Here is a 17,956-nt window from a genome sequence, read left to right on the forward strand (position 1 = left end):
ATGATGATTGACAGCTACCTTTGGCTGACCAGTCTTCCTCTCCTCTGTGTAGCCCCGCCCCTTGAGGTCCCTCCTCCTTTTTCTATCAGAGTTGAGCGTGGCACGACGCTAACTCAGCCTTGTAACTGCATCCTGGTTGGGCAGATACATATTCACTGCATTTCTGAGGAGATGCTGCGTCTTTTAACTCTGTCATTATTCCCCCCCCAGTGCCTTTAAGCCTGAAAGGACATTGTAATGGTTTCGGAGAATGGAAACGGACGACGTGTCGGTTAGAGAGCAACTTTTCCACAACCGTGTCCGGGAGACCATAGTAAGTAGTAGCTATCGCTAGGCTAAAGAGCCGTTTGTTAATATGCATATTAGGGTCGCAAACAATACATTCAACCACTTGCACCGCGTGAAAGCCTCGTTGCTTAAATAAGAGTTTGTTTCGTATGGTTTTACGATTGTTTACGCTGAGATATAAGATGTGGTAAGTATATATAGCAGCGTTGAAGAACAAGTATGTGTAACAACAAATTTAACTTGACTTTTTGGTCAGTTTAATGCTTGAAATTCGTTTTATCTTCTGAATATTGATTTACAGCGTCTGTATCACGACCCGTGCAGACGTGTATTGCACGGATGCACCTGGTCGCGCACATAGTGGTGTGTGCGGCACAGGAATATCGTGAAGCATCTGGGGTTTTCCTGTTCAATTTATAACGGCTGGAGTCTCTTCTCACATCTTCCCGTTATCTGTTTACCATGTCTTGGCCCACCCTAATGTACAATTTCTGTTTTGCTATACTGATAATAGTGCATTTAATCTTTGCTGTGCGCACTCTTTCAGTGATCGACTCTATTTTGTGTAGCACCGACTGTCCCCGCTGAACTTTAGATTTGCCAGAAATATGGGTTTAAACACAGCCAGACACGTGGATATCTATGTTTAAAACCCTAAAAGGCCCAGTCGGTTGTCATTGGCAGTTCATTTCCAAAGACTAGCGATATTGCTGATGCATAACAGGAAGAAACAATGTCAGCATCTTTTGTGCTGCGTATTTCAGTATCGGGTCTTGTTTGCTCAACTGTAACTAGAGAGGGTGTGGTGGGGGGGGAACGTGTAGCCAAAGTTGTATTATTGAAAGAGAAGATTAGCAAAAACCATGTATCTCTACATTAGGCAAGGAAACTGACCTATATTTAGGGATTAATTAAATGATATACAAATTAATTATTCTAGAATAAGGAAAAAGGACATAGAACAAAGAATATGGTAGAATAACTGAAGCAGCAAACCCAATAGCTCCTAAAGTCCACTGTCATCTCCACTGTTTTGAGCATGTTCAGCTCCAGGTTGCTGAGACTGCACCACAGGGCCAGCTGTTCAACTTCCTGTCTGTGGGTCGACTTGTCACCGTCTCGAATGAGACGGTGACCATTGTGTCATCTGTGAACTTCAGGAGTTTAACAGAGGGGTCCTCTGAGGTGCAGTCATATGTGTAGAGGGAAAACAGCAGCAGGGAGAGCACACATCCCCCGGGGAGTGCCTGTGCTGATAGTCCGAGTGCTGGATGTGGTTTTCCCTAGCCTCACCTGCCGCTTCCTGCCTGTCAGAAAGCTAGTGATCCACTGACAGGTTGAACCAGGCATAGGTCTCTGGGGAGTTGAGATGTTGCAGGGTGTAATGCAGTGCTATGTTGACTGCATCATTCACTGACCTGTTTGCCTGGCAGGCAAACTGCAGGGGGCCAGCAGGGGGTCTACGATGTCCTTCAAGTGGGCCAACACCAGTCTCTCAATGGACTTCATAACTACAGATGTCAGGGCAACAGGTCTGTAGTAAATCAGTCAGCTGATGGAGGGTTTCTTGGGAACCAGGATGATGGTGGAGTGTTTGCAGCAGGAGGGGACGTTACACAGCTCCCGTGATCTGGGTCAGCTGATCAGCACAAGCTTTCAGGCAGGAGAGGTTCACACCATCTGGGCCCGGTGCATTTCTGATCTTTTGTTTTTTTAACAAGGCCTTGCACATCCTTTTCACAGATCTTCAGGGGCGGGGGGCTGGGAGGTTATTTTAGGGTGGAGTAGCTGCTAGGTCTGAGGTGAGGGGTGTGGAGTTCTGCTTCTCAAACCTACAGTAAAACACATTTGGGTCATCTGCCAGTTGATGGTCTTCCACAGCGGGGGTGGGTAGTTTCCTGTTGCTAGTCATGTTTTTCAGGCTTCTCCACATAGATGAGGGGTCGTTGGCTGAAAACTGGTTTTTCAGCTCCTATTTACTACTCCGATCTCCCTTGTAACAACCATCCCATCTGTAACAACCTTTTTAAATATAGGACCTATAAACAAACTGGCAGAGAGGAAAGGAGATAGAGGGTTGTTTTATTTAATCTAATTTGTGCAGTACACATCAAAAAGTAGACACCAAGAGTGTTAGTATAGAGCAAATTACGGCTAAAATCAGGAGATTTTTCTAGACACCCCAAACATTCTCTCTCTAAATAATGAGTATTAAAATGTTACATTTCCATTTAATAAATAGCATCTTATGTAACCAAAAAATGTTTGAAAGAGGAGATTTGTGAGAATTATTCTAAATCTATAATCTGCAAACAATCTCTACTAGTGTTTGCTTGGATACAGGGGAGATTTTTTTGTTGTCTGAGAATCCAAAAGCTGGTCCAGCTCAGGATCTGTTCAAAGCATTTGAAAACCATCCAAATAGCAGAATAGTGTTTATCAGCTAAATTCTCACACACATGGTGCCACATGGTACCCACCGAGCGTTACATAAATGGATGATGAAGCAAAACAACCAGTTAATCAATAGGAAGATGTGATCTTTACCAGATGGTGCAGCATTGTATAACATCTTGCATAAGAGCATCTGACAAATGTGTCTGGTCTCAGATGAAGAACTTGTCTATGATATGGTGTGGGAGCCCCCACCCTGAGCTTAGAGAGACCAGGATGGATCAGTGTGTTGCAGGATAAAAGGTCTTGATAAGATCTTGCGTTAAAGAAATGTGACAAGCAGCATCAGTGTGCATTAACATATGAAATCACCCTTTGAAGTTATTTGAGCACTGTATTATTTATACTTAAATGACTGTACATTTAATAGTCCGCTGCAGATCTGTTTCTTAGCATTCGGTCAGACTTTAGAGAGAAGGAGGAGGGACATTAAAGAGCTGCAATTTTGTTGTTTGAGTTAAATTAAGGACAGGCTGGGACTTAACTAACTGGAATTTGAGTTGCTGTTCAAAGTTGTATACTGTTCTGTCAAGCTGCTAAAAATTGGATGACACATTCTAGTAGAATAATCAAACCCCTTGCACAACATAGCCATGCATGCACAGATTTAACTAAAATGTGAGTCGTATGTGAACATGAGCAAGTACGACAAAATCATGTGTGCAATGGTTAAATTGCAGTATGGTCTTCTCATTCACAAGGTTTCTTTCTGCCAACATGATTTTTGATGTCTGTCAACCTGATGTCTACAAATTCAGTTTGTTTGCTGTGGCGAGGGCATTTTTATTTTCCAGGCAGGCCCACACAGTTTAGATATATTTGGATATACTACACTACCAGTCAAAATTTTGGATGCTTTCATTTCTGTGGGATCGAGTGCAATGACTAGGCTTTTACAAACTGTCCACTCTGCTGCTTGGATTATATGGAACTAGCATTAATTTGAAACATGTGGAGATACATTTTTGCTAACGTGTGGTTCTTTTCATGTATTTCTTGCTTTGTATAATGGTCATACAAGGGATTTACCTCATTCTTTAGGCTGAAATGCCAGACAACGGATTGCTCAGTAAATGTACTGTAGGTTTAGCCTAAATTTGTTGGTAGATTTAGTGTAGGGTAAGAAAATCTTTACAGGCATTCTGGAAGCTATCTATCACTGGTATAAACCCTCCCTCCCTTTACTCTCCTTAATCCTACTCAGTTTATCAGTCATCCATTTCGCCACCACATCTTTGTTAAGATACAGTGGTAATCTTCAGGCTCCATCTGTCTCTCCTGGCCTTGGCAAAACTGATAGTGCTTTTGGCTCTTTCCATCTGCAACAGTTCAGTCTGTTCTGTTTACTTTTTGATGCATTTCCCCTCTCCATGTATTTTCAGTGTCCTTGGTTGCTTTTGATATCTGTGCTTCATATCCACCCCCACATTTAAGACCTAGCAGAATCTACAAAATCAGAGATGTGAGCCAGCCTCAATAAATATGTTGCTCATCAGTAGTATTGGACAGAATGCGATGGCTTGTTTACAAGGCTGCACTTTCTTCATGTGATTATCTACTTAAGCAAATAAAAGAAATAACACTGTCTCATTTTATAGCCAAGATCTCAAACTGTGTGAAATGTGTTTCTGTCTCTTCTCCAGATCTGTGTACTCCTGTTTACATGCCTGTACATAGTGTCCTACCTCATACTTACCCACTTCAAAAAGACTGCTGAGTTTGTCACTGGTGAGTTTTTTTTATTTTTTTTTTTAAATCGCTCCTTTCCTGGATTTTAAAGGCTGTACCACATAAACAATGCTCTGTGAGAAAGATTCCCACTAAGGCTTATGGAAACTTGCCGGGAGGGGAGTTGATGGTGTTGACATGCATGGTGATTACATTGCTGTTTTGGAATGTTTTCACAGAGTATCTAGGTTATACTTTGCAAGCAAGCACAGGTGTTATTCAGAAACAACCCATTCTATTTTGAGTGAAATGTTTATTTGGTCATTTTTGCAGATGAGGCTTGTAAATGAATGCCAGAGGCAACAAGGTCTTTGTTATCCTCATGTAAAGCTTTTTTATTATTAAAGTAATAAAATTTAATATGGCCTACTTCATAAACTTTACTCAGATTTTATTGTTTTCTTTTTAAAATTGTACAAAGACGTTCTAGGTTGCATATATCTTACACATTTATACATAGCCTAGGTCAGTGTGGTATTAAGCCTGCACATTTCAGCCCATGGCTCTGGAGCAGTCTAGAGGTGCAGAATGCCTGTTAGGTAACACATAAACACTTCTTCACACAGTGTCACTGTGAGTCAGGATGAAGGCTTGGGGGGGGGTCATGAATGTTGCAAGAAACTATACAGTTGTACATTGAGCTGTAGCTCAGGCCCCTCTACTTTATCTTAAAGAAGCTCTTTTCAATAAGCATGTTTATTGTATTTTGCTATTCTATTAGTCTTTTATTTTTCACTGTGCAGACATTAGAAAAATATGGTCAACATGGTATTGACAACAACTTTGTAGCTTATAAACAATAACCTTATGCATTTAGATCTAAAATATGGTCTTTATTATTACAACTGAAAACAAGTTGGATGTTCTGCAGTGGGACTGGGTTGACAGTTACATAAATTCAATAACTTGCCACTATTGGAAGCAGATGTAGCACGTCCAACTTGCCATCAGTAATGGAAGAACAGTTGTACCCTGTAGCTAAATGACGATTGTGCAATACCACTCTACGGTGTTATTTTAGACTTTAAGCAAACGTAAAACTGGTTTTTGCTCTTCAGGCTTTTCCTCAAACCAGATTGCTTTGGCAAAATTTACATGGGAATAAATGACAGTATCATGCACTATGGTGTGCATTACTTAACTAAATACAGCAATTCTTCTAGTATAGCTTTTGTAATCTGTCGGAATTATCTTTATTTGTAGTGTGACAGTTTTGGGCATACAACATAAGTTATATTTGTGGCAACCCACTATTGTATATACATAAAAAGCAAGTATTTCAATTGATGACTTGGAATCAGTTTTGTAATAGATCTGTATCTGCTCTTTCAGATGATGCTGAAGATGCCACTGTCAACAAAATTGTGTAAGTAAGAACCTTTAATGATTAGCTGATTCACAGCAATCTGTTCTCACTCACTCACTGTGATTAGTACCCGACCGAGTGACTGAGCAGATACCAGAGTCAGTGTGACATGAGTAGTGGCCAAAGGCCGCTTCACAGTGGATTTATTGCCCTGTCTTGTGTGTGGCTGTTGATTGGGATGGGGACATTTCATCAGTCAGACTGCCCTTTGCCCCTACACGCTGGCACTCTGTTATCTCAGTCCAAGACCATCCTAGCCTTTGAAGTGCCTGCAGCTAAACATAACCACACATGGGACTACACTAATGGCCTGTCTCTTCTCCTTCCCACAGGCTGTGGTTGTGCACATTCACTCTATCTGTTGCAGTGTGTGCTGTGCTCCTTCTCCCCATCTCCATTCTGTCCAATGAGGTGCTGCTCACCTTCCCACAGAGCTACTACATGCAGTGGCTCAATGGATCTCTTATCCACGGTACTTGTTTTTCACTAGGCGACAGCACCTAAGCAACAGTTGATACTCAGGAGAATCTTTTCAAACAACAGACGTCATTACTGTTTGAAACTGAATCGAATTTCAATGTTTCCGCTGGGAGGGGGTTGGTGTGTGTGTGTGTGTGTGTGTGTGTGTGTGTGTGTGTGTGTGTGTGTCTTCAACCATTCTGATAGATCAAAAAAACTATACTGTAAGATTTGGTGTATTTAGTTAAGTAATGTACGTGATACTGTCATATGCCGGCGGTCAGAGTGAATAACAGAGTGTAATTTAAAAAACAAGATTCACAACAAGCAAATGAGTAATGTTACTTCATGAGATATGGACCAAAGAGTAATGGGTATGCAACGGGTTGTTGGAGTCAAACTGTACAATATATATCTGACTTAACATTAGTTGGGCTACTTCAATCTACTGTCCTCTTTCCTTTCTTTTTCACCCTTCTATCCCTCTCTCCTCAGCCCAGAGTTGCTACGTGTCTCTGTGTTGTTTATCCATCATTTCAAATTAAGATCTATAGCAGTGTCATGTAGTTGTGATGTTATGATATTTCACAAAATTCTGAAGCAGCAGCGGGAACAGTTTTGCAGTGCTGGCCTGCTGCGGAAACACTGGATTTAATGAGGATCACTTGTACTAACCCCCAAAATCAATACACAGCACACAGGACTGTGTCCAAACAGATCATTGTTATGGACAGGGTGGCAGTGACCTTACTGTGTGCATTGTTGGGGTCAAAACATTGGTCTTCTGCTGTTTACCTCAGTCAAGCCCACCAGCTCTAATTGAATGATGGTGTTTTTTTTTTTTTTTTTTTTTTTTTAGATTGGCCAGTGCAATGTAAAGTAAATCAGGCATGAAGTGATAGTTCCTGTGAGAAGTGTTCTGATGATAATTTCAGCTTTCAAGTACTCATTTTTAAATTGTTGCACATATCTTGTTTATTTGCTGTCTGATATGATTGCACCTCCTAGTGGTGTTCAGAGGTACAGCTGAAATGCTTCACTGTATAATGAATGCTTGTACTGAAAACTAACATTTGCAAAATCCTTCTTCCACTTTTTGTCTTATCAGGCTTGTGGAACCTAGTTTTTCTTTTCTCCAATTTGTCCCTGGTCTTCCTCATGCCCTTTGCCTACTTCTTCACAGAGTCTGAGGGATTTGCGGGGTCCAAAAAGGTACAGGTTTTGGCATTGGCTTAAGACTCCAAAACAATTGACTCAAGACTTAACTGTAAATTCAGAGCATCTGCAATTTAATCTTTTGATAAGGGAGTATGTGTTTTGTGCCTGTAGGGCGTCATGGCCCGAGTGTATGAAGCAGCTGTCCTGCTGTTGCTGCTGGCTTTGCTTGTGCTGGGCATTGTGTGGGTAGCATCGGCGCTCCTCCATGACAACTTGGCCAGGAAGAGCCTCTATGGTGAGTCACAGGAATCATACCTGAAGATCCAGTGACAACTGGTTTTTACAGTTGCTAATGTAGCTTCTGACATTCTCCTCGTGAATTTCAGACCTGTGGGAGTACTACCTTCCCTACCTGTACTCAGGCATTTCTTTGTTTGGAGTGTTGCTGCTTTTGTGTAAGTATATCTCCGTCACACTTAACTTGAGCAACTAAAGATTGACATGTGTGACACTTACACATCACTGTGTGTGTGCTTCTTCCTCAGTGTGCACTCCCTTTGGGTTGTCTCGAATGTTCAATGTAACTGGCAGCCTGCTAGTGAAACCACGGGTGAGTCACAGGCCCAGTGTCTATAACGAGACAAAGTCTGCACCCATGCTTGCAGGTCTGTGAGGCTATACTAAGGCAAAGTGGCGCTTTGAGCTAAACGTGTCTTACACTATGTCAGAGTCCATACTACAGGTCTGAACAGATCTTTGCTATGTAGTGTAGTCAGTATACTTCGAAAGTATGTATATTAAATCCATTCGACATTTAAGCATGCCATTGATGCACTGTATTCTGCCCCAGTGTAATTCACAAACGAAGTGGGTGAATTACTTATAGGTGGAAAAAATTAAAATAACGTGATTGTGTGTGTGGTGGAAAACACAAGATTAAATAAGTTTAATGTATTCCATACCCCCTCTAATGTTTGAGACAGAGACCCATCATTTATCCATTTGCTGCTTTCCACATGACTGTGGAGTGACCTGAAATGAGGGGACTGTATATAAACGCTGCTGTAATCTGTACATGGTAAAATCAAAATGTATAACAGCACCCTTACATGTTAACCACATGTAACTGATTATTACAAATCTCAAACTGTGGAGCATAGATGCAACTGAATAAATGATGGGTTTTTGTCCTAAACGTTACAGAGACCACTGGAATTTTCTTGTAATACAAATTGGTTGAGGGTTTTCTAAGTGCTCTAAATGTGGTATGACAATTAGTATGTGATACATACTGTATAGAATTAATATGTAGTATGGACTTGGGACAGCATGTGCTGTAAATATGTTAACATTTGCTAATTAGTAATAAACGTGAACTGCAGGTGAGAATGTTTTTACAAGTATTTACTCGTACCAAAGTATCGGACAAGGTAAAACTTAGACCTGGTGATGGTCGGGTTAATGAATCACCAATGTTATTGTAATCCATCCTTAGCTCTTAACAGTTCATTTACTCAAAGCCAGCATTTCAACCTAGTGGTGGCACTAGAGGAAAAGGTCAGAAGATCAACAAAATGAGTGAACTCATCCATTGGGTTCAAAGTTTTTTATCTTAATTTATTTAATAGTTGTAGATATTATCAGTATGGAACAAACTCGACAGTGACATCACTAGTGAAAGCTCAGAATTCACATAGAGTACCCTTTAAATAAGCACATGCTGCAGCTGTGAACTGTAATTTCCTGATCGATGTTATCCTCCCCTCTTTAGCTGTTGGAAGATGTAGAAGATACACTGAGCTGCACTACATTTGAGGAAGAGTCACTTTCCAGGAAACTGAAGTGTGAGTGGCTCACCATAACACACTCCTCTGCCGTTCTCTGATGATTCATTTTAAAGCCTGCTGATGACTGACTGACTGTCCCTGTCATGTGTCTGACTGAAGGTGGCAGTACATGCTGGGTCAAGCTGAACATGGAGGCAATGAAAAAAGAGTATCTAACAGTCCAGAGCAAGCGCATCGCTCTGGGTAAGACAGACAGGCTTCTCTCTGCTGACTTTCTCCAGTAGTGATGACAGTGTAAAATCATTTATTGTTGTTGCTTTACTTGTTTTTACCTTCTTGTTTCCCCCTCAGAGATGCGCAGGAAAGCCTCCCCATGGCAGAGAAACCTGGGCTATCCACTGGCCATGCTCATGCTCCTCGCACTGACGGTACATGCTTATTTCTCAGTACAGTCACTACATTCTGCTTTAGCTTTCATTTATCAACAATGGGCAGTTTTTTCCATTGTTGTGTAATTTCAGGTGATGTGTGTGCTGATGGTCTGTTTCAATGTGCTGGAGTTGCTCCTGGATGAAACGGCTCTGCCCAGAGGAATGGAGGTAAAGAAAGAGCATGTGAATATTTCATGCTTGATGAACAGCTAGTCATATGTGCACACAGATGATTATTATTTTTGTGGGTTTTAGGACCCTCACCTGGGAATGGCGTCTTTCTCCATGTTTGGCTCACTGGGAGCTGCAGTTCAAGTAGTCCTGATCCTGTATCCTTTCATCCCATTCACGAGTGTTTTAGTCGAAGTTTACTGGTAGTGTCCATTTGTTTCTGACTCATATTTGACCAGCATGTGTAATTTGGCTCATTTTGTCACATCGGTGTTTTTATGTACCGTTATTTACTCCCTTTGTGAGTGTATTACTCTTCAGTGTTGTCCTTAAAATGAACTGAAGCTATCTAATGGTGTCCTCAGTGGTAGGTTTCTATAGTTCTCCTCTCTTCACTGGTCTCCTGCCTCGTGCACAAGACACCCACCTCACAGAGGTACCTGACGGGTATAATCAGAAACTAGTGGTGTAGAGTGTTTACTTCTTATAGTAACCTCAGAATTCCTGTGTTTCAGATAATTGCAAACTGTGTTTCCCTGCTCATCCTCAGCTCTGCACTGCCAGTGTTTTCACGCACACTTGGTAAGAATATGGCATAAATGACATATGCGGTTTTTAGCCCACTCCATTCTACACACTAGGGCTGTCTTTCCAGTGCCACCAGAAACCTGGCAGTGAATAGATGGCATAATTCTAAGCAGGTTTTGAGTATGTAGTATGATCCGAGTGGGAAAAGTAACATTAGATATACATTTTAAAAAATTATGCTTTCATTTCTTTATTTTTAGTATGATGCTGATATGCATTATTGTCACAAAGTAGTTGGCTACTTAGAGTTGCAAAACATTAAAATAAATTGTGGACAGTGGTGAGATTGTTCAAATAAGCTCATGGAAAACATTTAAAAAGAGCCTAATCTTTAGTTAAACAGTCTTATCCTTTGTTTAAGGTAAAGATTTCTTGTATAGCCACTCCAGGAAGATTATTCTTTAAGAGTTGGAATGTAGCACATTTGTATAATAACTGTGTAGTATACAGCATTTAGTGTGGAATGTCCAGAGTTGCTGGATAAACATTTTACATGTAGTTCTAATAATGCCCACAAGAGGGTACTTGTATGCCATGAATACTGCAGCAGGTGAGGCCTGGCTGGAGCATTTGATTCACTTGTGGAACGTACTTTTGCCTCCACTGTGTTAGGGATCACCCGCTTCGATTTACTGGGAGACTTTGGTCGGTATAACTGGCTTGGGAACTTCTACATCGTCTTCCTGTACAACATGCTGTTTGCTGGTCTCACTTCTGCCTCCCTGATCAAGACAGTCACCTGGGCAGTTCAGAGGGAGCTCATCCGTGCCTTTGGTCAGTCTACTTTAATTCTGAATTTATGAAACAAGAAAAAGTACTTTGTGTGCATTTTTTTTTTTCTCGCAGGGATTGTGTGTGTGTGTGCAGAAATTCATGGGACTGTGTCATAAGTTTTTCCACCTTTTGGCCCAGTTTCCCTATGGGCTTGTCTCTCTTCCTCAGATAGAAAGAATACAATTCGTTCAGGAAAGTGTAAAGGGACAAGAGGAGAGTCAGGTCCCCTTGGGGACCTGCAGGCATACTGCCCTAGACCCCTCGCAGCACACACCCCCTCTAACCCTCCACCCAACACAAACAAGTGGTCAGAGCATGGACACGCCAAACACACACACACACACACACACAGTCCCCTTCCTCACTGTACAGATAGTATCTCTGCATCATGGCAGCTCTCCTGCACTTTCCCATTGCCTCCCTACTTACTTTTGTTCTGTTATTAATAGACTTTTCCTTTTACCTCCATTTTTCTTAGCTTTGCAAAGTTTGTGCTCCACCTTGTGATTTTGCTTAATATTATGGTCTTTTTTTTCCTTCTGTGTTTTTGCAGGCCTCCACAGACTGCCTTTAACTGTATCACGCTCCACCGTCCCCTTCAGGCTACTCCTGGCCAGTGGACTGTCTAAAATCCAGTGACCTCTCCTTGCCACCATTGCCCTCCCTAACCTTTAGAAACTGAGCCACTTCAAATATGCACCTGTTGGATTAAAGGCCTATGCAGTTCAGTCCTTTTGCCAGTTGATAGATGGGTCGGGTTATCTGGTGTGATGAGACCGGGGAAGGTGAAGTCTGTTTGCAGTGGGAGCTCTGCTTGATGTTGTGCTCAGTGACACTATATCAGAGTCCAACTTTGTGCAGCTATCTGACTGAAAGGACAAGTACTGGTGCAAGCGTTTAGCTGAGTCATGGTTACGAGTGGAACAAGGGGAAAAGGGATTACATCCATATTGGTAGTCCTGCTGTAGTGGACAATAGCAGACAAATCCCCCCCTGCCTCCACAAACATAACCCCTTTTGAAAAGAGGATCCACTGGATAGCTGTTGCTCTGTTGACACATGAAAGTCAGTAGAGTTCAGGTTGACTGAGTGCTCTTTCTCTTCTTGGCTTCCCCACACTTTCCTCTCTTAGATTGTACCACTATTTTAAGATTTGTTATTTGACTTCCATGTGTTTGGTGGTCTAGTCTGTGCCAGTGTTATGTTAAGTAAATGAGAGGATGTTCTTATTGGAAGCTAATGGACACAGAGGTCCTTGTCTCTCTGTGCATCCACAAGTTACACAGTGAATATATGAGAGTAGGGTAATGGTCTCAGTGCTGGAGCTCTTTTACAAACCCAGTTTATTACTTGAATAAGCCTTTTCCATAGTGGTTTATTGAGCAGGGTTTCTGTAGATAACAGTAGTCTTGCGGAGTCTGAGAGCTAGTCTGTGATTTATAACAACACACTAAAGAAAGCTTTAATTTGTCTCAAGCTAGAGCTTTGAATGACACTCGTCAGGAGGCGGTTCGGCCTTAGACCAATCAAACTGTGACGTATTAAGACTTTGTGTGGGGAAGTGCAATATTTTATAAGTAAAAGCACACTTTATAACTTTACCAAAATTGTTTTTAAAAATCTTACAGGTATATATCATTTCTATTAACTTGTGTGAGCAAGTTTTTTTTTTTATTTTATTTTATTTTACTTGACACTGGGTGAAGCTGAAAATGGTTTTCAGTTTCAAAAAGCAAATGTAACTATCAGTCCAGGAAATCCTTTTAGTGTCAGTAGTTTTTATATTTTGACAACTTAAATTCTGCCATGTTCATCAGCTGTAACCCATCATCCTAAATGTGTAGGTTCCACCATTTGCCTGCTGTATCAGCAGGTTATGAGCTGCTGGTTTGACCCGTAGGGGACAGTGTTTCTCAAACCCAACAACCTCTGTTGTGTCAGATTCTCTCTCCGCTCATTACAGCGTGTGTGGAGCACTCTGAGGTTTACTCCTGTCACTTTTTCTGGGAATTTTCTTTTTGTTTATGGGAACACAAAGTCTGTGATGTACTGTTTTTAATCATTATTTATAGGCATATATTTTGGATCTATGCTTGATATGCTGGGTCGTTACTGTTTTAGGATTTTTTGCAGCTGTTAACACTGTTGAATGTGATACAGCTGAGGCAAAAAAATCTTTAGTTTGTTCTCAGATAAAAAAAAAAGTTTACTTTTGTTTCAAATTTTTCTTAAAAATGAATTTTTAACCATCATTGCTTGATGAACAGAAAGCAATAAAAACCTCTCTTTTTAACCTTTGGATACAAATTGAGGTGACTTTTACTGTAAGCTGTTTTTGATGCTGTTAAATGATTGTAACATTTTATGAAGCATAACATCATTGTGAGTGATTTTGATGTGTTGGGGTATGTGTGTGAGACTGGTGTCCTCTGCATCCCTCTGCCCTTTTTGTTGCACTTCTTTAATCAGAAGCAGAAAGAAGCCATATTTTGGCCTGTCTGTCAGCAGTGTCCAGCTACGACGCCACTACAGCCGTAGCCCACGCTTTCCCTGCTCCGATGCAACTGTCAGATAAAGACCCTGAAAATCAGGAGGAGGAGTGACATTCACTCCTTTACCTCACCACCACCCACCTCCTTTCTTCCATCCCTTTTCCTTGTCGTTCATTTCCTAATCTCATTTTTCTGAAGTCACTTCAAGAAAACCCCAGCTCTGATTAATTTCTCCCTCTTGATTTTTGTTTGCATTTCTTGTTTTCTTTTGTTGGATGTTTTAATGAAGCTTATTTGGTTTAGGTTGTGTTTTGCACTGTGTTTCCTTTTGCAAAAAGGAAATGAACTCAAGTGTTGCCATAACAGTACTTGCACATCTGGAGCCTGGTCATTTCTTGAGGAAGTGACACATAAGGTGTGTGTGTGTGTTTGAGAAAGAGGTACTGTGCATTATCAGTGTGTGTTGAAGGAAAACAGTTTTTATGATATTTATGTTCGACCAAACCGAGGGTGTTACTGTCAGTTAAGATGTGAGGGCAAACAACAATCCAAGAAATGCAACTTGCAGTCATTAGTCACATTTTTCTTTGGAAGAGGCCTGGGGAAGCAGATAATACTTGGGTACTTCTTCTGTGCCGGTGCCCAGACACCACAAAGCAACCCAACATATTAGTTTTAACATTGGGTTTTGTTGGAGAAACACTGGGATAGCACCTCACCCTGCAGCAAAATATTAAGGGTTGATAGCAGTGCAATCAAAGTGTCCCAGCAGTCCCAGTGGGTAACACACTCTGCTGGACTGATTGTCGGCCATATCGGGGACAAGGCAGGAGGCGGGTAGCTTATAATGCGCTGAGATAGGCTATCTTTATTGTCAAAACATAAGAGTGAAGGGGGGAAAAGACACAGATTAGCTTTCCTGACAATCGGCTGTTTGAAGTTGGTGCCAAATGCGTTAGGGTCTGTTATTCGCTCGTTTGTACATTTGTAAATACAGAACCACTCACAGGAAAAGGCGAGACCTGCTCACTAATCAACTGATAATGGGTCACACTGTCCATTTGCCATAGCTGTCTGCCATCCTGCATGCACACTCATGGCACGCTTGCTTCACACAGTTGACTCTCACAGGCCTTTTTGTAGGGTAACTGGCTGAATGGTGCAACATGAATGCTTTTAGGAAGGAACCTGTAATTTCACAATTTAATAAAATTAGTAAGCATGCTCTTCATTATGTAATCTATACAAAGTAAATCATCTTTTGTCGCAAGGTATAGCATCATATTTAACCCTTGACCTGTTTGTCTGGGGACAGGAAGTTCCACCCATCTCAGTCTATTGTCCATTTCAGTACATCATCTCAACCTGAGTTCAGTATTGCTCTTCTTTTTTTTTAAAGCTCATATCAAGGCAGCGCGAAACAACATAAATCTGGACTCAACATATACATACACCTGAAATAAGTATATAAACAGGTGTATCGTTTAAGGTAAAGTACTGTGTGTAACCTTCAACACAAAGTTATGATAAGCCAAAAATCCTCCACTGTGTGCAACCACATCAGAATGCGCCACCCTACCTCTTCCTGCACTGATAACACGGTGAGAGACAGTAGACCGGACCACGCAGGGGTGGGCAGAGAGAAAGAATGGGTGTGTATGTGTGTGTTTAGGAGAGTGGAGGGAGGTGGTTAGGTGTCAGTTCCTTGACTCCCCCATCCTCCATCCCCCAACCCTCCATCTGCGGAAGTGGATCCTGCAGAGTGTGTATTTAGCTCCAAGAGACAAGACAAACACTTGAGATATCAATGCCAACATTGTTTCAAGACCTAACTCTGTCTTATAACAAATGTACCCTTAACAAAGCACTTGCAACCATAATATCATCTTTAGCTGCACTTGTTCAGTATTTGCCAGTTGAGCCAGTTTTTGAGTGTTCCTGAAAGGTTTTGGTGACACCTTCACAGAAGACGGGAGGCCGGGCTTACAAGCAAGGAGGTTGTGCTTTTGGTTCTGTGTGTGTTTGTTTATTTGTTGGTTAGCAGGATTATGGACAAACAGCTGAATGGATCATCAGCACAGTTGGTACAGACACTGGTGGGGACCAACCCTAGAAGTGATTAGATTTTGGCTGAAAAGGTCACAAAAAATAATGACAATCAAAAATTCCAAGATTTAACATTGGGTGAAAATTTAAAAAATTCTTTTCTCCGTCAAAGGTTATCAAAATCACACATACTGGATGTAGGGTGGCAATATCTATCACCAGAACAAATTTTAACGAGATCCAATCTGGATCCCAGCTCTGATGGCCATTTAAATTTAACAATGAAAACCCTATATAATGCATATTTTCTGCCATATCTTGGTCTATAATGAAGGGAGAACTCTTGAATGGTAACAGTATAACTGCCTATCATACCATAAAGGATGATCTGGATCAAGGATTTTAGGACACATTTTGTGTTGTTCTGGATCTTATCTTTCACAAGGGACCCATTTGCGTGAGCGAATGTTGTGCCTTGGCAGAGGTACTGTATATGCACTCTCTGGTTGCTCTAGTTTTGTATTTGATTGCCAGCTCAGGTGCAAGCACTCAGGCATCTGAGAATGAAACAGGGAATGCTAACACAGACAGGAAAGATCTCGTTTTTCTGTGCTGTGGCTTTGCAGGAAACCAAAGCATTCACCCAGTCATGTACTCCCATCCTGAAATAGGGGTGGGGGGTAAAATGCAGTGAGCCAAAAAGCCACAGGAGCAATGGGGCACCAAAATAAAAACTAATAATAATGACTTTATTTCCATCTCCAAGCCGTAGATGTTTGCTTCCTTCCTTTCTCTTTCATGTCAGATGGAAAGCTTTTCTTTTGTAAGGCTTTGAAGAGAAACATTGGTGGGCAATTGTAGATATGAAAGTGTTTGTTGCTTTTTGATTGAGTCATTCCCTGTATTTGTCATGAAGGCTGATGTCTATCATCAGTGTTGCCTGGCCCAGACATGAGCCTTCTTCCATGTTTATGATAAAGACAGGAAGATGCATCTTTGCTTTGCAGCCCCTCCTTACAACATTCTGGGATCTTCTGGAAACCTCCCTAACAAGGACACCTTTCCACGGTCACTGTGGAGCTCAGTGACCTATGCCTCATCAAAAGCAGTTTTTTAAGTGCTGTTTAGACCAGGCGCTATTCACAAGTGCTTTTTAGATAAGAATTTTTCTGTCTGACATTAAGAGAATGTCTTAATCATGATTTAATCTTTAGCATGTAACCACAGCAAATCATCAAGCTATGCATACACACAAAACTTTGTACTGTATCTAAACATCCAGAAGAGTAGCTCTGTTGTGAGTGGACTAAAGATTCTTTAAAACAACGTCACTGTGAAAAAAACTGACCATGATGCATTGAGTGTTCCAGGAAGGTAGAGATAGGATGGTGACACACTTCAACCTTTAATCCATCATTAATTTAAGCTTCCGTATGTGATTACAGATGACAGACCCCGGAGACATAATGGTTCTTTTCTTTTCTGCTCCCTCGTTGGCATTATCTGACACATTTTATGACTCTCCCAGCTATTGTTCTGAAATGGATAAAAATAATATGCTCATGTGGCCGGCGGGTGTTTCCAGTGGAGAGGTCTTGGGTGCACAAGGTTCAGGGGGTCGGGCTGGCTCCCCAAACACAGGAAGGCAGCACTGTAAGCCACAGTCAGAGGTGTCAAGGCTGAACACTTGTGCTCCCTCTCGGACCCTCACCTTCAACTCTGTCTATTAATAACCCAAGCACAGAATCCTACCAGTTGACCTGTTCATTCTAATGGATGGGACTAGCAAATAACAGAAAGACATGTTGGTTCAAACATACACAGCTGACATAAGAGTTTGGTTTTTCAACTGTAAATAGACAGTATGTGCTATAAAATATAAAAGTTATGTATTTTAAAAGTAGGATTTGGGTGATTTAGTGTCATTGATTAAACTTTGCTGTTTGCTGTGGAAGAATTTTCTTCACCCTTAAATTCTGAAGCGGCTGGCGGCCGGTCATTGTCTTAACATGTTGGCTAATCATATGTCCTTAGTAACAGCTGGACGTGTCACCAGAAAACCTCAAGGACTTCATTATCCACTATGGTTGAATTGGAGGCGTGTGCTGTCGCAGTGGGAGCGCGCAGAGGGAAGGGAGGGCAATCTTGTCCGGACTCTAATAAGACCCAATGGCTGGTGCAAGGTGGCCAGGAACGCTGAAACGCGGCAGAGCG

At 41.5% G+C, this 17,956-nt stretch overlaps 2 protein-coding genes across 2 annotated transcripts in view; one reads left to right on the forward strand and one right to left on the reverse strand.

The window, feature by feature from the left end:
- Positions 1-17,956, reverse strand: part of ikzf4 (IKAROS family zinc finger 4) — a 41,595-nt gene that overhangs the window by 11,172 nt on the left and 12,467 nt on the right. The gene's annotated exons all lie outside the window — the stretch shown is intronic.
- lmbr1l (limb development membrane protein 1-like) lies at positions 60-13,497 on the forward strand. The gene is made up of 17 exons (XM_020615052.1): positions 60-313; positions 4,386-4,470; positions 5,803-5,836; positions 6,169-6,308; positions 7,404-7,507; positions 7,625-7,748; positions 7,840-7,908; positions 7,999-8,063; positions 9,225-9,297; positions 9,400-9,483; positions 9,592-9,668; positions 9,762-9,839; positions 9,927-10,000; positions 10,188-10,278; positions 10,358-10,424; positions 11,043-11,204; positions 11,758-13,497. Exons 1-17 carry the CDS (start codon positions 251-253, stop codon positions 11,841-11,843), a joined length of 1,476 nt encoding a protein of 491 aa, XP_020470708.1. The 5' UTR covers positions 60-250; the 3' UTR covers positions 11,844-13,497.

This window comes from Monopterus albus, unplaced genomic scaffold (genome assembly GCF_001952655.1).
Source record: "Monopterus albus unplaced genomic scaffold, M_albus_1.0 scaffold6.1, whole genome shotgun sequence".
Taxonomy (NCBI): Eukaryota; Metazoa; Chordata; class Actinopteri; order Synbranchiformes; family Synbranchidae; genus Monopterus; species Monopterus albus.

Excerpts from the sequence above, each read along its gene's own strand:
- lmbr1l (XM_020615052.1), top strand. The coding sequence starts at position 251 with ATGGAAACGGACGACGTGTCGGTTAGAGAGCAACTTTTCCACAACCGT. Across the intron at positions 7,749-7,839 it reads GGCCAGGAAGAGCCTCTATG|ACCTGTGGGAGTACTACCTT; the intron begins GTGAGTCACAGG and ends CGTGAATTTCAG. Across the intron at positions 8,064-9,224 it reads GCCTGCTAGTGAAACCACGG|CTGTTGGAAGATGTAGAAGA; the intron begins GTGAGTCACAGG and ends TCCCCTCTTTAG.